The 22772-nt window shown below is 37.0% G+C and overlaps 2 protein-coding genes and 1 long non-coding RNA gene across 4 annotated transcripts in view; all 3 read right to left on the minus strand.

The window, feature by feature from the left end:
- Nucleotides 1-1725: 1725 nt before the first annotated feature.
- Nucleotides 1726-3794, minus strand: b2m (beta-2-microglobulin). The gene is made up of 4 exons (XM_048156210.1): nucleotides 3637-3794; nucleotides 2738-3010; nucleotides 2609-2651; nucleotides 1726-2486 (listed from the first exon to the last, which is right to left on the minus strand). Exons 1-3 carry the CDS (start codon nucleotides 3698-3700, stop codon nucleotides 2638-2640), a joined length of 351 nt encoding a protein of 116 aa, XP_048012167.1. The 5' UTR covers nucleotides 3701-3794; the 3' UTR covers nucleotides 1726-2486; nucleotides 2609-2637.
- Nucleotides 3795-10356: 6562 nt separating this feature from the next.
- On the minus strand, nucleotides 10357-12206 carry LOC125246066. Its single transcript, XR_007179707.1, has 3 exons — nucleotides 11758-12206; nucleotides 10830-10929; nucleotides 10357-10725 (listed from the first exon to the last, which is right to left on the minus strand). It is a non-coding gene; the product is annotated as an uncharacterized LOC125246066 (long non-coding RNA).
- A 5390-nt stretch (nucleotides 12207-17596) lies between these two features.
- Nucleotides 17597-22772, minus strand: part of hmga2 (high mobility group AT-hook 2) — a 34909-nt gene continuing 29733 nt past the window's right edge. The window contains exon 5 of one of the 2 annotated variants that reach the window (XM_048156068.1): nucleotides 17597-22115. In XM_048156068.1, coding sequence (XP_048012025.1) covers nucleotides 22077-22115 — 39 coding nt within the window. In that variant the 3' untranslated portion in view covers nucleotides 17597-22076. Of the gene's footprint in view, nucleotides 22118-22772 lie in introns of both variants that reach the window. The other variant, XM_048156071.1, reaches the window with a different exon arrangement.

Here is a 22772-nt window from a genome sequence, read left to right on the forward strand (position 1 = left end):
AAGATAGGCAAAAGTCAAAACACAGAGTGGGCAGAAAAAAACAAAGATAAAGGACACAGGCAGAAATATTAAAATGAAACCAGGAAAAACCAAAACACCAGAGAATCACAATACAAACCCTGTGTCTCAATCAGCTCCCTAGGTCGTGAATCAATATATCATGTAAATAAATGTGGCTGATTCCCTGATCAGTGCTCTGACTACTGAACTAGGGAGCTGATTGAGACGCACCCATAGTCTCAGACTTGCAGTAACTACAAGCATACAAGACCTTGCCATGAGTGACTGAAAGAACCAGGTTTATACAGGCAGACACTAACAAGTAAAGGAGCAACAGCTGAATGTAATCATGGCTGATTAGTCTGAGCAGTGGGTTATGGGAAATGGAATCAGTTACTCGGTGCGTTCCAAACGGGATATATCGCCCTCCGAAGGGCACTTCGGAGTGAAAATAATCATGGCCGCCATATTGAAGGGTCGTTCCAAACCAAAGTGCTCAAAACTGGCCACTTCAAAAGGCCCTTCGGAATGAAGGATTTCGAAGGGAACAACTGATGGACACTTCGGGCCCCCATGATCCTTTGCACAGGGAAGTTGTTTGACGTCACAGAATGGGTACAGGAGGTTAGGAGTTCGATTTTAACTATAAAGGTATGTATAATATTTTTCTGTACTACTGTAATATTTAAACGAGTTAGATTTGGTACATTATTATGGTCAAAATGACATTGTACTTAAAAAAAAAATACTTTACAGCTCATTTATCAGTCCATTCAAATGTTTCAAATACATAGATACAATATAGCCTACATGCGGTAAACCTAAAATAAATAAATAAATAAATAAATAATAACGTTAAACAAAAGGCGCAGCTTGCACAATTTATCCTCATTGATTGTCTCGTTAAGATGACGCTGAAGTGCGTTCCAAAAGAACAGTTTTTTTACCCCTACACCCTTCATCCCTTCGAAGCTCTCACTCCGGAGGGTAAACCCTCTGAAGGGATTAGGGCATAGGGATGAGCCCTTCCGAATGGAACGCAGGGATAGTGAGGCAGTAGTCCGGGCTGGAGTGCCCTCTGGAGGCTATCAAGGGCACTCCAGCTGTTGATCATGACAGATCCAGTGGTAATAAAATTATATATCTCTGAAACATATAGGCTTACACACACACACACACACACACACACAGTAAGCCTACTAAAAATAAGGACATAAGTTAAACAGAAATCATCAAAAATGTCCATTACCAGTCTTAATTGAATTTTTAATAAGATAGATATTGCACATAATGTTTTAGCTTGGAAAAGCTGTCCAAATTTTCATTTTTCATACTGCATTCACAAAACACGTGATGTTCATCATTAAAGGTCCATTCTTTTAAATATAAAAAACGTACTTTATTTTAAAACTTTATTTTACAAAATGACTCAAATTACAAAAGCTGGTGATTTTCACAGCATTTCATCTTCACGGTTGCATAATCAGTGTTATTAATATGACTAACGTTACTTGACATCAACTGTGCAACGCTTGAAAACCAGAGGGAGGCGAATCTTGTCACCATCACAGGTTTTTCAGGAAGTCATGTGACTTTATCTCAGCAAGTGGCAGACTCGGCAATGGCGCGAGATACAAACTTTTGCTTATATTTTCTGCCAAACGCACTTCAGTCCATGAAAACAAATATGATAAAAGTAAATAAAAATAAAAAAACAGCGCAAACTTTGAGTATTTTTCGTTTTTATTACAAAGCTTAACACACATGTCGTCTGTTTTTAATCCAATCATCGTCTTGGTCGCTCTGTTGCTAGGCAGACATTCATGTCTTAGGTTAGGCATATAACTGGAACTCACAATTATCAGTATAAAGTTGAATTAACGTCAAAGTACAATCAATAAGGCATTAGTACAGACTATTTGAAGCAAATAAACACAATTGTTTCATTAGGTTTTCAAAACTTTATTTTCTTATCTTAAAAATTACATTTTCTCTGGAGCAATTTGTCAAATTGAATTATTCATAATCATTAAAATTCCAATTTTGCAGTTGTGAACAAATATAGATTAACAAGAGGAAACAATACCTGATTTAAAATAGAGAACTGGTTGTAATATTTGTAATTAAGCTAATTTCAAAATAAAGCCAAAAATAAGCACAAATTGCCCCATTTTAACAAATACTTTAGTCTACTTCTACTGCATATACACAGAATTTACAGAAAGAGGAATGAAAACAGTGTAAAAGATCCAGAATCTAATCAAAACCCAACTAAAAAACATGTAGCAGCTACTTTGGTTTAAATTATCCTTACTATTGTGAAGAAAAAGAATGTCAATTCAAGGAAAACTAAAATCACGGATGTTCCAATGTATATTTGTATGAATAGTGCATTTTGAGCAACATTGGGTTTGTAAAATGGGATAGTAGAATAATATGGTCTCTGTAGATGATGAAAAATGTCCATATAACCATGAGAAATTATCCTAGGAAAAAGAAAAAAAACACAACTTTATTTATCTTTACATTTCCAAATTGCCATATTTTAATGGTAAAAAAATAGGTATTGCTATATTTTTTCATTGATAATAAACAAAGTGACACTTACCACCCTTTATCTGGCTTTGATTGTTAGCTTTACATGTTGGACTCTGTGGAAAAACATAAGATGTTCAATACACGTGCTATGTCTTGTAAACCACATGGTATCTTCTAGAAATACACACATAACACTCACCCCAAACAATTTTCTTGGTAGTGCTCATGTGTCGAACACTGCAGGAGTACTCGTCTGATTTCTCTGGTGTGAAGGAGACGCTCTTGGTGAGGTGAAACTGCCAGCCCTTTTCGAAGGCCAGGTCAGTCTGCTGGGTGTTAGGGATAGGCTGTCCATTCTTCAGCAGTTCAATGGAGATATCAGGAGGGTGGAAGCCACTCACATAACAGATTAGGGTGTTCTGTTTTCCATACTCTCCTGGATAATGGCTGTACACCTGAATCTTGGGACTGGCTGAAAATGGAATTTAAAATATTAGTTTACCAAGATATCGCATAAGTAATGTAAATATTGTCATAAAACGTGAAGACTGTATATTTGAAATAGAATTCTGTATGCAAACATAACCAAAAAAAGGCTTCTTCCTGCCTTTGTTCCTGACCCAAACGAAACACAATTACATCAGAATTCCTCATTCACATTGCAGACAAAAAAGAAAAACGTAATGTCTTTACAGGCCTACACTCTGTTTAGCTTAAGAGACCCTACAAACTATAACCTCGGTATAGTAGGCCTAACATTAGTTTTTATAAAAAATAAATTAAAAAAATACTAATATGCATGAATTTATGCTTTTCCACCACAATAAGACATAACTTTGGTTATATAAAAAAATGATCATCATTTCAGTGACGACACATTGTTTTGTTTTCTAAACAAAGGCAAAAAAATATTAATTAAATCACTTCTATTAATATATACATACACACATACATACAGTGACATTATAGCTAACAAATATATATTTTAATAATCCTCAAGGTGAAATTCAGTTGCAAGTCAGCAGGAAGAATCAACAATACAGCACAATAAACAAACAATACAATACAGAATTCACAGAAGCAATTTGAATTACTTACAGACTTTCCCTTGTACAGTCAGGTACAGCACACAAAATAGGGCAAAAGAGATGAGTGCTCGCATTTTTGCTGAGTTTCTCGAGTGTATCAAAAAGAGTATCCTTTCCCTCTCAGGTCTAAAGCAGTTAATATCGAAAGCAAACAACCAGTAACCTTAAATGCACTGTCACAAGCACAGCCTCCAAAATGACATGGAAGCCAATAGCAAAATTCCTACAAGTTGTTGCTGGGTGGATTTGATCTAGGGAGGTTATACAGACTGTGGCACTGGTGTGGTGGAAACCTGTCCCTTTGGAAATACCCTAACTTACCTAAACAATAATAAGACACCTCCCTCTTCTTCAACAACAAAACCGATCCACCATTATAAATCGCCATGAACCAAATTCAATAACCATATTTATAATGTTAAATGTAAAGAAAATTGTAAACTGGCAAATATATGCTACCCTAATATTGCTTAAAAGAGTAACACGGACAAGGATTAAGCGTAGTCCCAGACTAAAATGCATGATTGGGCAGTTTTAACCGAAAGCAACTTGCACTGACATATCTTACATAGCCTTCTCTGTGAAACCAGGCCTACATGTTATATTTGTTATTTATATATGTATATATAAGAATACTTTAGGACTTTAAGATAATATTTTCTTATATTTTAAGAATTTCTCACATCGCATGACTATTTAAATAAAGTGCATATATAAATAAAATGTATATATATGTACGCATTGGGGTTTAACAGTACACAGAAGTCACAGTTCTTCACAGGTTTTGGGGTCACGGTACGGTATGATTTCTGTACAAAATTTTCAAACTTTAATTTAGGGTCGAATTCTTACTATTAACTACCTAACTATGACTTTTGCCTCAATAACCCCCTAATTAATGCTTATTAATAGTTAGTGAAGTAGTTGGATTAAGGGATGTAGAATTTGGTCATGCAGAATAAGGCATTAATATCTGCTTTATAAGTACTAACAGACAGCTAAAATCTTAGTAATATGCATGCTAATAAGCAACTATAGTTAATAGTGAGAATTGGACCTTAAAATGTTACCGGACAAAGGAACAAATCCACAATGCTAGGATCCGTTTTATTTATTTTGAACAGATGGTAGTGCAAATCACAGTTTATTCCACAGTGGCATTTAGTCCCCTAGTAGTAGGGTGGTAACAGTAAATATAGTAAACAGATTGCACTCCTTTTTGCAAGACTAATAAAAAAGCAAAAGGTATTTGGTCACAATCAGCTACAAAACTGAAAAGCACCTTGTGCTATAAAATTATAAAATAAATAGAAAAATTAAAAATAATACTTGTACATTAGGAGTTACACTTTGCTCCACTTAAACAAAATTTAAACATTCAAAGCTTAAGCCCAACCGTCCTATATTTAACGTTCCATGTTCTACTCCGTTTTGCGTACGCACTGTTCATCTTCTGCTCTTTTTCCTGTTGTGACGTTTAGCAAACAGCATTGTATTACTGCACATGCCCCCTTGTGAACTGCAGTGTGGATCGCCTGTGACTGACTGTATTCATGGTCTAACTGCATGAACCAAACCGTGACGTCTGTACCGTACGGTTCGGGATGAATCATGACAAATCACAGAACAGAATTAAACAGAATATTATTGATAAGAATGTTGCTGCAAGGAAGGTACAGTAGGGAAGATTCCCCTATCTAGGCAGGTGGTGCTGGGGAAGGTGGGCCAGAAAATAAACAGGTTACGCAGATGAAACAAACAAATCAATTGGCCAAAGCAGCCGGCTTTAAGAGAATCAGCTGTAATATGTAATATATAATTACCTTTTAAAAGAGACTAATTCTGTATATACCAAAACTGTGAGCTGGATTTATGTCAAGCCCTATGCAGCATACCAGATTCTATTGTCTCTGATTCCCTAACATTTCTGTATGTCTATTACTGGGAAAAAGGCCCCAAAGTGAATGCCTATATATGTAAATCTAAGACTGGTAAAAATACACAGAGCTAAATAAAGCATCAGCCATAGGAATGTTTAAGTTATCCCTATTCCTCAGACTTTTGGGTTGTATGGAATACAGTGGTGAGCCAGAGCAATAAAGAAACGCATACGAATTGTGGCTTGGCCTGGATGCCAGATTCCCTGCCACAACATTCTTCATCTCAGTCTCTATGGATACTAAGCACAATATTATGACACTGTGCTTTGTGTAGATCTGTAATCCAATGTATTAAACTGCTGGGAAAAAATGCCTAAAACTCTACTTTATGCACTTTTTGTGCTGTCTGCTTTGGAAGTGCTTTCACTTTAAGTTGCTGTTGGTTTGTTTAGGCATTTGAATTAAGCCAAAGCAGATTTACCAGCCTGGGCACATTTCAGATGACTTGTCATCTTTGCAAATAATAGGTTTCTGATAAATAATTAGCATAAACTTAAAAAAAAAAAAAAAAAAAAAATATATATATATATATATATATATATATATATATATATATATATATATATATATATACACACACACACTAGACAAGATACACCTTTCAAAATAAAAACAAGACATTTAGACTCTTAAGTTGTTATTTTAAATAAATCTATTATTAAAGCATTAAATTATATGAAAGCTGTGTGAAATTGCTGCTTGGTTTTATATTTATATTTTTGAAATGAAATTCATTTGGGGGCCACTGTATAAACAAAAAGTGAAAGTAGATTCCAAGGCGTGCTTGATCTCCGGGAAATCATGTGATAAAGTCTGGGATTTTTTTAAATTGTACGTTATGTTACATATACGGAAGTAAATCTAGAGAACAATGACTATTGCCCAACATTGCCTCTATATCTAAATCGAAAATGAAAATTGTAAATAAGCGTCATCTGTCAATCTAGTTGGGTTTTTGTTGTTTTGTTTTTGTGGTTAAACACATTTAAATAGGTACTTTTGTAGATCTCCAAAATATAAGGCAGGTTGCAATGACATTTTTTCCCACTAGCTGTCAGCATTGTACCAGCATCTAAGGTGAAACTGAAGTCATGCACAGAATCAGGCAGTGGAAACTGAGTTTGATGTTTGGACCCGCTACTGAACATATCAGATTTAGATTGATTTATATAACTGTGTCACAAAACTTTATATGATTTGCCAGAACTTAAAAACTAGATCATCATAAGCTATAAAATCTAATGATTGACTTGGTCATAAGACATCAAGCACATATCATGTGACAAATATCATATTTTCCCACAATCAAAGTCTCTATCCAATTTTTAGTTAATGATCCTATCCAACACAAACTGTAATTGAAGATCAATTAGCAGCCGTTAGTTAATGTCAAACAGAGGAAGCCAGGATTGTCTGCTCAGATGAACGTTCACTCAAACGTAACACCACCTTGTTTTGACTCATTTTGCACCTGTCTCATTTTTCATGTCTCTATCTAGAGTGCGCCACAAATCTTGAGAGTTTGCGGTGTAGCCGACTGGGATTGTGGTTCAAGCATGTGGTAGCGTTCACAACCTCATAAAGGCTGCAGACAGAGACCATAACAAAACCATCAGCCTTTACAGGAGGGATTTTACTGTCTGCAATGACAATAGAGGCGTACTTTTAGTCTGTCTGTACATAAATACAGTTCTATTCACTGCAAAAAAAGAAGTCTAGACTTCTAGCACATAGAATCTGCTTAGTGTCGTACAATACACTCTTAAAAATAAACGTTCCAAAAGGGGAGTTTCAATGCCATAATAGAATCATTTTGGGTTCCTCAAATAACCAGTACTTACGATGCCTTAATGTACTATCGTAACTATGAGTTTCCTAGTTTGATAACTGGAGATGAACGCCCTCTGAAGTCGTATTTACTACTGGGAAGCTTGGGAATCATTTTGATACCAGAGTTTACAAGTTGGGCGTGCCTTAAACTTTAAATATGGCAGTGAGGAGAACGATTGCTGCTTTGACAGGTTTGCTTCATTCATTTTGCCCACAACAGCTACATCGCCTTGTCTTGTCATTAAAGTAGTGCATATTTACATATCATTTGAAGCTCATTGTATGTTTTATACACAGTAAAAACAGCATGCATTTGAATGAAATTTCAGACTATAGATAACACAGTGAATGTTTATATGGTTGTCCACGAATGGGACGCTATACACTTTAAAAAGTGATGGGTTAAAAACAACCTAAGTTGGGTTGAAAATGGACAAACCCAGAAATTGGGTTGGGTTAAATGTTTTCCCAACCTGCTGGATAGTTTTACTTAACTCAACTATTGTTTAAAAAATACTGTATTGTTTGCTTCAAATGAACCCAAAGTATGCTGGAAATTAAAATTGTTTAATGTTTAATAACATGAACATTTATTAATAAGTTAATAATGAAACAATAAACATTTATTAAATTAATAAATGTTCACTTTTTGATTATTACTGTTGCCTCTAGTAATTATGTGTCTGATTTTTAAATTCCAACCTATTTTGGGTTCATTTTAAGCCAGCCATATAGTCATTTTTAAACAATAGTTGGGTTAAATAAAACTGCCCAGCACGTTGGGCAAACATTTAACCCAACCACTGAGTTAAAACAACCCAATCATTGGGTTTGTCCATTTTCAACCCAAATTGGGTTGTTTTTAACTCAGCATTTTTTTAGAGTGTACAATTTATTCAAAATTAAATAGCTTTACATTTTGGATTTAATAAGATTTCCTCAAGAAATAAGTAAGAATAAACCTGGTGTGCTCCATGATTCCTGTTCTTTACGACAACAAAGCTCTTGAATGCAACAAGTTCGTAATTACGACTTCAGAAGTGGGAAATAGAACATTTCCAATAGCACGTGAAGGCAGCATTAGAAGAACCATTTTTTTCCTGAGTGAAGAACAAATTGAAGAAGCTTTTCCATAATAAAGAACCTTTTGTGCAATTGAAAGGTTCCATGGACGTTAAAGGTTCTTCATGGAACCATAAATGCCAATAAAGAACCTTTATTTTTAAGAGTAGGCCTAGTGCCGAATCTTAAATATCTCTTCTTGGTTTTACGCCGTGGCATTTCCTTGTTTTAAAAAATCTTAAAACTTTCTGTTTATTTCCATGTTTAAATCAGACTTTGAATCCCAGATTTTAATTGTCAGACTTTTGGACCACACTGTGTACATCGTCTCCTAGTTTATGGGACAATGTTGCAGCTAGAGCCACGGAAAGTAGTTTTATTACATGGTTTTGTTGTTGCCATAAAAGATGGAATGCAATCAAACATTTGTCGTGGAATTCTTGGAGTTACTCTAGAATTCCCAGACTTCCCAGTCGGTTCTATTAGCACTGGGAATGAAAGCCAGATTCTGTAGTACAGGGTGGTTTAGAGAGATGGAGGGAGGGAGGTTCCAGCCATGCGGTTTGGTCTCCCCGCCAAGACTGTGCTTCATTAAAATGAGGTCATTTACAGAGCCAGGAAGGAAAGAGAAAGAGAGGGAGCGAAGGAATGAGACAGGCGAGTGAAAAGAGAGATAGACCCATTGAGGGAGGAGGCGGTAATGGAGGCGAGTTGGGTGGCGGGTGGAGGGGGGCGGCAAAATGAAACCAAGATGAGTCACAAGAGACCAAGAACAAGAAAGAAAGAGGGAGAGTAGGAAGGGGAAATCGTTCCTCGATGACTGTGCGAGTGTGGCCGGATTGTGTGGAGCGGCACGCGAGCTCACGGTGCGGGTGACGGCGGGATGAGTCAGGACCGCTGGCGTGAGTCAGTGACACTCAGGTCAGACACACCCTCAAACAGAAGCGCACAAACACAGATCAGTCATACAGAGTAAACAAGCACATATTCATGCAGCCTGGTGCACTAAGTAGAACACACTGCTTGAAAACCATTCATAAATACACTCTAACATGGAAAATCATACTCATATTTATGTAGCAGTTAAAAACAGTTTAATGGTCCTACACGCCTAAATGACACACTGAGGTTTCGCTCTATGGTTCTGTGCACTCTTTCAAATAATTATAGAAATATTTCGGAAAACTCGGATTCTGATTGGTTAATCAAGATCTTTACTTTATACAGATATCCATAGAACTGCGTATTTAACCAGAAGTTGTCTCTGGCAACCAATCTCCTATTTTCATGTCTCTTATATCACTTTGCACATAATAAAATAATTTAGATATTTTGTATACATGCATTTATGTACTTTTTTGGTAACTAGCTGTGATTATCCACTACATAAACACCATCTGTTGCAATAAAAAAATACAAATAATGATATTAAAACTCATAAAACAAATTAAAAAGTAAAGTAATAAAGTAAATTAAATAAAACAACAATAATAATTATAAAAAATAATAGAAATAGTGACAGAAACAATAAATCTATATATCCATCTTATTTATTATATATATTTCTTATATTCATAATTTTTTAATATTATTTTTTTTTTTATAATTTTTTTTTAAACCGATCCTTTTAAATTATAAAGTTTTTGGACATGCTATGTATTATTTTAATAATAAATAATTATAATAAATTATAAAAACATTATGACAGTTACAATAAATGAAAAAAGTAAAATCATGATTAATTAATTATAAAAAATAGTCTATATTACAAACAGTAAAATATTAAATTATAAAAAAAATGAGTTGTTTAAATATATCTCCCAAATTATAGGGAGATGTCTATTATACACACACACACTAGCAGCATAGCATGGAAACTGTGTGTAGCCTGTAGAGTATATATAGAGCTACATTTTTCAAATGCAACATTTTTCATACTATAGGCTACATGAAGATGTTTACACACACTCACAGTCACAAACATACTCAGGTTCAACAGGTCCCAAACACAAACAGACAATCATCCCACTTGGAATGACACCCACACACATAAACCCACAGCCACCCACTCGTTCCATTCATCCCGTCCACGCTTCCAACTCTCCACACGAGCACACGCCCACCTCGAACGCAGCCCACGCTGAGCTCCGGCACAGATTCAGTGACGGCCGGCCTCTGACACACACAGGCTGGGGGAAACCAGACACGGTCACATCCGCAGGCAGGATTACACACCCTGAAGTTTTGATGTCCAGTGTGACTCATTCCTATAAACAGACACTTCTGAATGGAGGAGGATCGTGTGTTGGAGGGCCATTCAAAGTCTATAGACATCTCAGAATTTAGTGTTACATATGTGCTGCTGACTCACCCCGATTTGAGCTGTTTTGATCTTTGAAGGCTTGAATGAGGCCAAGGTGGTCCAAATGTGCTGGGATGGATCAGATATGAAGACTTGGAAAGACCCTGGACTGCATTTCATGCAAAATCAATAAAGCATTTGGAGGAATGTCATCTTAAGTACACTGCTTAAAGCAGCTTCTTCATCATGGTTTCACTGCAAAACTTAGGTCGATGTTTAAAAAAAATTAAAAAAAATAAATAAAAAATCATCCTGCACCATATGTGCTAGACATGAAGCCTTCAAAATAACTGTATGACAGAGGTGTGTGATGCACAAAGCAGCTTTATTGTCCTTTTTGTTTAAAAATTTTAGTTTGTTGCTTTAGAAGGGTATCAGTCTGCTTTCATAATGTTTATCTAGGCTATATGTATGTAGATGGGATTGCAAAAAACCCTAATATCTAAAAAATTATATATATAAACAGACATATAGGCTATATATGGGGAAAGCGGATATTCTGTTTTTCAACCGGTTACCTTTTCATTTAATCACTTTTATAATTATATTAAATTCTAAATATATTGAATAGTCAAGATTATAAGCGCATTTTAAATGGTCCTGCAGTGCAAATTCAGGTTTAAAATTACTACATAAACAACTACTCGTTTAGGCCTACACTTGTACACAATTACGAGGCATATGGAAAATATGCTAATATTTCAAAATGCTTATAAGTAAGATTATAATGTGATATCTGGGTGTAAGGATTACATGGAAAAGCATGAAATGGGATTTATAAGGATCTGAGGCGGATAGCTGAGTCTGCGCCAGGGCTACAACAGCTGCACACAGACACACAAGAGAGGACAGGAAGTGTGTTTTATGTGCTCAGCAGAGTGGACGGACATCCCTTAGTGTGAAAGATACAAGAAACGAACAATTATGTGCCACTTACCTCAGATAGAGAGAGAGAGAACGAGAAGAGAGAGAGACTGAGCCGTTCAAACAGAACTCGTTCTTGCATTTTAAGCCACTATGAAGTCAAAATGGAGTTTGAGAAGCCGTTTCACGTGGATATACATAATAGGAAAAAAGAACAATTGCAACCTGCATTTTCCAAGCCGATCTTAAACGTGCGTTACAGAATGGCAAAGGTCTCGCGATGCGTTTTTAAAACTTGATCTTCTTGATATTCCGTCTTAAATATGAAGCACTAATGCGCGAGATCCTAAAAATTAAGCAAAACGAGCCTAACGCATGATTACATGTAAAAAACATGTTGTAAAAACAGCGGGATTTGGTGTGAATTAGGCACACAGTAAGCGAGCGGTTGATTACTTTAATAAAGTCCCTCTGAAATAAAAGTTTTTTAGCTTTTAGTATGAATATGGTAGCCTTAAAGGGTTAGTTCACCCAAAACTGAAAATTCTGTCATTTATTACTCACCCTCATGCCGTTCCACACCCGTAAGACATTTTAAATTAAGATATTTTTTGTTGAAATCCGATAGCTCCGTGAGGCCTGCATAGGGAGCAATGACATTTTCTCTTTCAAGATCCATAAAGGTACTGAAAACATATTTAAATCAGTTCATGTGAGTACAGTGGTTCAATATTAATTTTATAAAGCGACAAGAATATTTTTGGTGCGCCAAAAACAAAAACAAAATAACGACTTATATAGTGATGGCTGATTTCAAAACACTGCTTCAGGGCATTATGAATCAGTGTGTCAAATCCACAGTTCGGAGCGCCAAAGTCACGTGATTTCAGCAGTTTGGCAGTTTGACGCGCGATCCGAATCATGATTTGATACGCTGATTCATAATGCTCCGATGCCTCATGAAGCAGTGTTTTGAAATCGGCTATCACTATATAAGCCGTTATTTTGATTTTTTGGCGCACCAAAAATATTCTCGTCGCTTTATAATATTAATATTGAACCACTGTACTCACATGAACTGATGTTTTTAGTACATTAATGGATCTTGAGAGAGGAAATGTAATTGCTGGCTATGCAGGCCTCACTGAGCCATCGGATTTCAACAAAAATATCTTAATTTGCGTTCCGAAGATTAACGAAGGTCTTACGGGTGTGGAACGGCATGAGGGTGAGGAATAAATTACATAATTTTAATATTTGTGTGAACTAACCCTTTAATGTTATGAATAAGATGGTGTGTTCCAAAACAATGACAAAATTCGCATTTAGGAGATACAAGCATTCAAAACATACAGTCTCTCACTTTCTGCTAAAATAGATCACGGATTGTCATGACATCACATCACACTTCAGCTTTTCATCAAATCTATTGTCCAATCAAATGCTCTCTAGAATCTGAAGTCACGCCCCCTCCTACACTATCAACAGACACTGAAGCTGTGGTTGAAATCGGTTGTTTGTTCACACATTTACTAGTTTCTACATGGTGAATGGCACATAGTGCACTATATAGAGAATAGGGAACGATTCAGACAGTGTGAATATATGTTCCATTGACGCGAATGAAGTCCGTTTTCACGTTAGTATAACGTGAACCACCGCAGCACGAGCACAGTCTGCTCTGGCCCAGGGACACGAGAGCACAGAGGGGATCATATCCACGAGTTGGCTCGGACCCATTTAAATTCTGCACAGAATGCTATATTTTAAAGTGATATAGAGGAGATTAGGAGGATAAACGGTTAGATATTAAAAGGAAACAGAGGTTTTACTGAGTTTAACGGCTCTGGCCGAGCTGTGATATAAAAAAAGGGGCGGGGCTGTTCAATATATCGCCCTGTCTTCTTGTTTCAGTTGAAATTACGTCAGCACATCGAATAATGCTGCGCGTTCCAAGACACTTCAGTGGGCCTTTAACTTTACAAAATTATCCATCCAATGATGGACAAAATTAAGCCCCGCCCTACTTTTTTGTATACACACAATGACAATTTATTAATTTCATCATGCCAACTTTGAGAGTGTTTTACTACTCATATGGCAATTTAAAAAAATAATTTTAAGCAGAATTTAGTATGTTTTCTTTGAGTTGCAAGATCTTTCTAAATTGTACTAGACGTGCATAATAAATTCAGTGTGAGTAAACCAGGATTTTTGTTCAAGGCCTTGTCCCTGAACAGCTGGATGATTGTTAATGAGAGAGCAGGAAAGAGGAGGGAAACACTCTCACCCTCTTCTCTCTCACACAAAAGCGGACCCTCTTTACACAGAAAAGAGGAAGAGGTGGCAAGACCACCTCTGAACGTGGTTGTGGTAGCAGTGAACTCCCTCTCCACCCAATCCTCCCTCCCTCTACGTGGGTCAATCTGGCGGAATTACTGAGCAGCTTGACGATGAGAGCTGGCACTAACAACCAAATCCTCAGCACTCTGGTGGGTTGGGGCACATAGCCGAGGTGAGTTGGGGGGTTGGAAAAAGGAGGGGTGTGAGTGAGGCGCCCTGTCAGAGTGCACAGAATGGCGGGACTTTGAAGTGGGGGCCGCCGTCCCATTCACAGAGTCTGCTGCGGAGCAGAGGTCAGGGGCTCCAGGGTGGGCTACGTGTCCCCCGTGAGTACACCAAAGAACGGGAGTTAAAGAGATGTTTTGGAATTGGGAAGAGGGGGAGAGTGTGTGGAAGAGGAACAGGGGAGGGAGGAGGAGGGGAAAAAAAGCAGTCGTCTAAATTCCGTAACATTGTGTACCTTGAAGCTCCATACATAGCCTCTGTGTTTCTGAATGTGCAGCCCCACTGTCCTGCCCTAGAATGGCCCGTGACACTTCAGTGATGGCTTGTATATGTGTATGTGTGCCTTAAGGAAGGAATTAGGGATCCTAAAAAAATGTGCACTTAGTAAATTTTACCCATAAAAAAAAAAAGAATGGTGCTTCAGACAAATGTATACTTAAATCAGATGAGACTTGCGAGAACCTTACTGCACCTTTAAAATCGGCATGAAATGAAAGTTTGATTGTATTTTCTTTCCTATTGTGACATACAGTACAGTCCAAATGTTTGGAACCACTAAGATTTTTAATGTTTTTAAAAGAAGTTTCGTCTGCTCACCAAGGCTACATTTATTTAATTAAAAATACAGTAAAAAAAACAGTAATATTGTGAAATATTATTACAATTTAAAATAACTGTTTTCTATTTGAATATATTTCACAAAGTAATTTATTCCTGTGATGGCAAAGCTGAATTTTCAGCATCATTACTCCAGTCTTCAGTGTCACATGATCCTTCAGAAATCATTCTAATATGCTGATCTGCTGCTCAAGAAACATTTAATGTGTACAATTGTACAAAATATTTGTGTACAATATTTTTTTTCATAATTCTTTGATGAATAGAAAGTTCAAAAGAACAGTGTTTATCTGAAATCTAATCTTTTGTAACATTATAAATGTCTTTATTGCCACTTTTGATTGATTTAATGCATCCTTGCTGAATAAAAGTATTAATTTCTTTAATTTCTTTTCAAAAAAATAAAAATAAAAATTCTTACTGACCCCAAACTTTTGAACGGTAGTGTAAAATGCTACAGAAGCTTTGTATTTCAGATAAATGCTGTTCTTTTGAACTTTCTATTCATCAAGGAATCCTGAAAAAAAGTACACAACTGTTTTCAACATTGAAAATAATCATAAATGTTTATTGAGCAGCAAATCAGCATATTAGAATGATTTCTGAAGGATCATGTGACACTGAAGACTGGAGTAACGATGCTGAAAATTCAGCTTTGCCATCACAGGAATAAATTACTTTGTCAAATATATTTAAATAGTACACAGTTATTTTAAATTGTAATAATATTTCACAATATTACTGTTTTTTACTGTATTTTTAATTAAATGTAGCCTTGGTGAGCAGACGAAACTTCTTTTAAAAACATTAAAAATCTTAGTGGTTCCAAACTTTTGGACTGTACTGTATATCCAAGTAAAATGGCTTCTCGAACAAGAAAAATGTAGGGCAGGCCTTAATTTTGTTCATCGGAAATTGATTGAAAGTGACTGGATATCATTCATATTCAAAAAGAGAAGGTGAATTTTGCCGATTTGAGTAAAGGTGCAGTCACGTTTACCATAGCTCATTTCAACAGGAATTTGTAAGTTTGAGAGTTTCGCGTAAGGACTTAAAAGTCCCCCACGCAGGTTTCGCTCATGTTCAAGTTGATCACATGAATTTGCCAGACCAACAGGAAGCTGCTTTGTTTGAAAGTGACTTCTCTGTGAGCAGTGCTTCATGCATCACTACGCCATTGACAATGAACACTTTTTTGGCAAAATTTCACCGAAACACCGCTGTGACTGCAACTTAAAAGGCATTTCCACATTAACGAAAAATATCTAATTGTCAATAATGTCCACTAAGCACCACTCACACATGAATCTTTCAAATCAATCAGATTTTTTTGGTCTGCACAGCAAAATCGCCCCAAAGAACTTAAAGGGATAGTTCACCCAAAAATGAAAATTGTCCCATGATTTACTCACCCTCAAGCCATCCTAGGTGTATAAGACTATCTTCTTTCAGACGAACACAATCAGAGATATATTTGAAAATATCCTGGCTCTTCTAAGCTTTATAATAGGGGGCCTGTTTTTAAGTAAAAAAAAAAAATGCATCCATGCATCATAAAAATAATCCATATAGCTCCAGGGGGTTAATAAAGGAAGCGAAGTGATGGGTTTTTGTAAGAAAAATATCCATATTTAAAAATGTATAAAGTAAAATAACTAGCTTCTGGCTAGTTATCCCTTTAAATCCGATACAATATCTGCATGGGATTTTATTTATTTTTTTTGCAAAATGCCGGATCATGCAGATTCTTATCAAAATGACTGGATTTCGTCTGCAACTTTTCGACGAGCAGCGGTAAACGTGACTGCATCATAATAGAGATCGTTAGCCCTTAGACTGGCTAAACCCTGCCTGATCTGCCGGCGATTTGTCAATCTGGAAACCCGTACATTCATTTCTACTGCTTCTGTTACACTTTTGCGGGAACCAATCACAGACTGGCTTATCCACCTTGCTCGCTATTGGCGGGTATAACACGATGACGATAGAGAAGCGACGGCAAGCACGACCGTCAATCCAATTCCTTTTAACCTCTCGACGATGCTGAATGACTTCTTTAGTTTAGCAAACAAATCGCTCGAGTGGGTGTAAATACCACTCATTTTCATGTTTTTTTTTTTTTTTTTTGCACAACCTGCAAAAATCGCTCAATGCCATTGCTGCTTCTGCAAACCGCTGATCAATGCTACAAACCAATACAAACTAAACCTGTCTGGAGTTTTTGCATCACTCTGCAAAGTACGTCACCCGGATCGTTGATCTGATTGGTTGAAGGACTATCCAATTGCGTGAATAATGCTCGTTGATCATGCCTCTTGTGCAGTAGAAAATACATACAGACTCCCCAGACCAATGTTCAATTTTAAATTGAGCTTGGTCTGGTGATAGCCAGACAAGTTAGCCCTCAACTTCATGCAAATGAGCAGCGAAACATTGCACCGACTACCAATGGGATTACAGACAGTGATTAATTTACCGTGAGGAAACACCTAAAAATCAGTGTTTCAGTTTATCTGGTTAATATTAGCATTTTAATCACAGTCAGTGTGAACGGGGCTTCAAAGAACGGAAAGTACCTTGAAAGAAATGTAAATCCCTGCAGATAAAAGCACCTGCCAAATGCATAAATGCAAAGGAGGCGTGGTTGAATGAAAACATGTTTTTCTATAAATGACATTTGTAGATAAAGCATGCAGTGTTAATATTGACTTCACACACAACAATGATCACAGGCACCTTTTTTATTGTGCTGAATAAAGAGGTGGATATGTATAAAGAGGACTTTTTTCTAATACGTTTCTTTTTTTGTCCTTTTTTTTTTTAAAACAAGCAAGCAATTTTAAGTGAAATCACAAACAGCAATACTAAGTGAAACAGCCATAATTGTTAGAAAACACGTTATATCAAGTGAAGAAAGCTGAGAGAGTAACCACCTAGTGATACTTTTCCATCTCCACAGCTGCAGAAATGACAAAACATTGCATAATGTAAGACGTTTTAAAAACAAGTCAAATTGTCCAGTCTTACCTAACTTGTGACTGAGAGGCAGAGAGGTACAGTCTTATAAAAAATCCCCCCCAAAACACACAAAAATAAACTATGAATATATATTTTATTTATATATAAATTTAAAACTTTACGCCGTTCTCTCTGGACTCAGGCACCTGATTTTAAGCAGATAGTAAGTTTGAAAAATGAGGTAACAGGAGGCCCTCTTGGAGGTAGAAAAGTGTATTCGATTGTACTAGAACATGTTGTCATGAAAATACAACTTCATCTTCATTAAGACACCCCGAGCTGAAAGCACATGAACAGTGGCTCCTGTGGATACACATTCAAACCAACGTAGGAAGCATATGAACACAATGCCAAGTTTCAGGAGGACTGAACGCAGTGCACACTATAACAGATCGCTCTGCTAAAACAGTGCCATTATACGCCGATCTAATGAAAACGACCTCTAAACAGCGTTGAAAAGCAACCGCCGCTGAGGTCGAGCCGAGACACGCCGTCCTTCCGCTTAAGCAAGTGACTGTTTCATCTGTTGAACTCGTAGGAGAGTAAAGAAGCGGTCCGATTCCAAAACTGACACTTTTACAAGAACTGTAACCATTTAGGTAGTAGCATTACAGTGTTTGAGCAACGTTTAATGTTGGTTTGTGGCAAAAGCCAAGCTGCCGCATATAAAGACGGTCATTACATGCCATTGTAAGTTCAAGGGGCATGCCAACAGTTCCATTAGCTTCCTCTGAGGCTCTACCTCAGGCCCAGTTGAGATTACCATGTTAACATTTCTTAAGGTTTTCATGGTGACAGGCTGAAAAGGTGTATTCTTTCACTACATAAGCATTACATATACATCTGTTTGAACCATATAACAAGAAAAGAAAATCACATTTGTGTAAAGTACACAAAAAAAAAAAAAAACGCTAATCAAGTATATCTCAATATCTACTAATTTTTCAAAAACATATTCATATATGCAATATACAAAACCCGAACATATTTTTTCAAACCTGAAAGAGCGTTTCAAGTTTCTTTTGTTTTGTTTTTTTTGTTTTTCATGTGATTTGTATTTTTGCGTGTGTGTGTGTGTGTAGTTGCCTTCTTAGCCATCTTCTCCCCCAGCTGAACAAAAATCAAATTTAAAAATGTTTGTAAAACAGGATTTTGTGCAGTCCTAAAGTCTTTTACAGTACACATCATTTGAATCCGTACTGAGAAAAGAAACCAGGCAAAAAAAAAATCGTTCCGTTTTCAAGACTGGAGGTAGGTATTTGTCAGCTGATTATTAGTCCATTTTTATCCTTTTTTTTTTTTTTTTTTTTTTTTTTTTTTTTTTTTGAGGTACATATCTGAATAGTACATAGGAAACTAAAACTAGAAATTCAGAGCAATAGTGGAGAGGAAACAAAATGGAGAAAGAAAAGAAAAATCCATTCGCAACAATATCATTTAGTGTCATACAAGCACTTGATCCTTAGAAACCATTGAGTAAATCAGTACAAAATATATATTCAAGTTAAAAAATGTAAAACAGACATCCCAGCTGCAGAGACAGAGTGTCTAGTTACAAATGTCAGATATATGCTAATGTGAAAAAAGAAAATTAACTAGAACAAACACAGTACTTATTTTTTTTTTTTCCCCTTAGCTGCATGATTAGTTCTACATATGACTACAAACAGACCTCAGAATTCAGTTATTACCTGCCCGACTCTCTCAAAAAACATTTTGCAGAGCGTTCGCCTGCCCATACGACAAGGTTCGTTTTCAACATTGGCACTCGCTGCCATCCCCTGCTTTGTAATGAGAACTCTACAGCAGCGCGCGTCTTTTCGAGTTGGTTTGCTGGTTGAAGAAATCAGAGGTAGTTTTGAAACGGTGAGGAGATATTGCATTGGTGACAGCGCTGGCGTACTTTAAGTTCCGCCGAATACCGTTCGACGCCGTCGCTGCGATTCAGGTATTTTTGTGTGTAATGAGGTATAGTGTGGTTTTTGTTCCTGTGGTTTGGGTGTTTCTTGAGGTTTAGGTCTTGACTGAGTTGATAAATTTCCCTTTCACTGAATTTGTCAGAAAATTATGTTCTTAAAGCTATGCCATACAAGAAAATAAAAACAATTATGTACACGTATGTTAATTATGCAAAGCCGAAGTCGCGAAGGTATGTACAGTAGAACTACTGTTCTGTAGTAATGCTAAAAACGGTCTCCCACCGAAACATTTAATGTTTGCAGTAATCAGTTTGAAAAAAAAATAATAATAATAAAAAAAAATCACCACCAAGGACACGGGGGGAATAAATTTGAGGGATAATTCACCCAAAAATAAGCATTCTGTCATTATTTACTCATTCTAAACCCATAACGCATTATAAGTAATGTGTTACGTAATCAGATTACTTTTTTCAAGTAACTAGTAAAGTAATGCATTACTTTTAAATTTACAACAAAATATTTCAGTTACTTTTCAAATAAAGTGACGCAAGTCACTTTGTTTTTCTATTTATTGACTGACACTTCTCTTGTCCCCATATTAAGAGAAATTGGGAGATAGGCCGCGTGTCCACCAAAGCGTTTTTAGCCAGCTGAAAACGCTAGCCGCTCTGCTTAAAACGCCCGTCTGTGAGCGCGTGAGAGCGCTTCTGCAGTGTAGCGTTTTTTTCCGTTGAGACGCTTTGTTGCTATGATACGGAATATCAGTTGGCCGGTGTTGTATTTGTCCCGCCCCTCCTTCACTCTGATTGGATGGCTGGCTAAAAAGTGACAGTGATGAGCGCAGCGTTTTACTCAAAGTTGAACATTCTTCAACTCGAGGAGACCAGTAAAAAATACCGAGCTCTCAGCGCTTGAGCGTAAAAAAGACGCTCAGCGGCTCCTGGCGTTTAAAAAACGTGGCGCTCCCATTGAAAACAATTGAAAGTACGCTCGGAGCTGGAAAAACACGCTCTGGTGGACACACGGCCTAAGTGCAGAGGTGCTGTGTATGCTTTTGGTGTGAAAAGGGACTTCAGGGAACAAACAAGCCCAGCCGAGGTGAGAAAAAGTAAAGCAAAAGTAACGTAACGCATTACTTTCAATAAAAAGTAAATAATGCAATTACTAGTTACTTTTTTAACGCAATACTGTAACGCATTACTTTTAAAAGTTACTTTACCCAACACTGCCCATATGACTTTCTTTTTTCTGTAAAAAAAAAAAAATGAAAGTCATACATAGAAATTCAAAGTAGATGTTTTCAAGAATGTTCACGCTGCTCTTTTCCATACAATGGCAGTGAATGGTGACCAAAGGCTATTAAGCTACAAAAAAAAAGCACCATAAAAGTGGTCCATATGACTCATGCACTATATTTCAAATCATAGAACAGCTTTGGGTGAGATATAAATTGAAGCTATGCAATGAAAAACACGTTCTCGACAGCCACGGTCACCATTCACTTTCAGTGTATAGAAAAGATAAGCTCGGACATTCTTTGAATCGTCTCCTTTTGTGTTCCACGGAAGAAACAAAGTCAATTCAGTTTCGAAAAAATACAGTGCGAGTAAATAATCACAGAATATTAATTTTTAGGTTTAAAAACTAATAGGTCAAAGGCTCTGGTTGCAGTTTTTAAGGCAAATACTTTTAAAGCTCACTTTCATTTTGGTCAAAACATCAAAATGAAGTGGACAGAGAAGGGAAAATGGTCTATTTGTCTTTGGTGGTACAGTACTATAAAGAATGGGTTCTTGTGCGAATGGGTGTGTCCATTCAAAGCTCCACCCAGATATAGGAAGCACTACATGCTGAATGACAAAACCAGACATTTTCACCTCCAATGTAGCCTGGAAAATCAGTCAACAAGAGTGTGTGTGTGTTTGTGTGTGGCGCAAAGAACCGCTGTAGCACATATTGTGTGTTTAACCCCTGCACCTTTGTGCTTACAGCAGTTTGTGGGAAGTGGAAACAGCAAGGCGGCTCCAATTGTCATCTGCAAGATGTTTGTTTGCATTTGTGTCTTTTTTCGGGTTACGCTCTGAGGTGTTGTGTGTGTTTATCACAAAACGAAACCAAACCAAAATAAACGAATGAGGAAAAACGAAAATAAACAAACGAAAATGATCAAACGAAAGTGGGAAGTCAATAATAAGTGGTCAAGGCAGTCTTTTCCCTTGGAGAGAGCTGACAGCTGGATGAGGTAGAGGTAAAATCCTGTGGTTGCTTAGTCCTCTTCTGGCTCCGCCTCCTCCTCCTCTTCTTCCTACAAAACACAACAGTGGTTGCCCATCAGTCACCACATAAAAACTGCTGCAAAGCAGAACACGGCTGTGTGTAAAAACGCTGTGTTACGCAAATGTTTGACTGACAGCACTGAGAAATAGTGCCATTATTAGCATTTTTTTTTTCTTTTTTTTTGTTATTGTTTTGGTTACAAATGTTCTTTTTCATGAGTTTAGACAGTGAACGTCCCACAGCTGCTGCCAGGATGACCACCATTGAAACAGGAGGAAGGCGTTGAATGGGGGCTGGGGAGACGCTTGGCTTTGGGCACTTTTCAGAATGAAATGGATTTCATTTTCCACATGGCTTCATTTTATTTGGAAAGGCCAACTGACACAATTTATAACCCTCTTCTTTTCCCAAGTTGCTGTGTTGCTCCCATTCAGGGGAAAGGCCGTGGCAAAAGCCCGTCTGCATTATATGAGCCAAACTCCATTCATTAGTGAGGCAGACACTTCAGCTGTGAAGGACCAGCTAAGCGCTACCATGTGTGACATGGGCGAGTGAAAGAATGGGGGGTGGTGGGGTGGGCGAAGAAAAAAAAAAACCTCTTTAATCATATTCGGACACCCCTGGCCACCAATCGTGCTTCCAACTGAAGTGCCACACAGACCAGAAAACACCAGCTTAGTTCCAA

This window comes from Megalobrama amblycephala, linkage group LG14 (assembly GCF_018812025.1).
Source record: "Megalobrama amblycephala isolate DHTTF-2021 linkage group LG14, ASM1881202v1, whole genome shotgun sequence".
In the NCBI taxonomy this organism is placed as follows: domain Eukaryota; kingdom Metazoa; phylum Chordata; class Actinopteri; order Cypriniformes; family Xenocyprididae; genus Megalobrama; species Megalobrama amblycephala.

Bases quoted from the DNA above. Each gene is read 5' to 3' on its own strand.
- b2m (XM_048156210.1), bottom strand. From the start codon at position 3,700: ATGCGAGCACTCATCTCTTTTGCCCTATTTTGTGTGCTGTACCTGACT. The intron at 3,011-3,636 runs GTAAGTAATTCA...TTCCATTTTCAG, and splicing joins GACTGTACAAGGGAAAGTCT to CCAGTCCCAAGATTCAGGTG.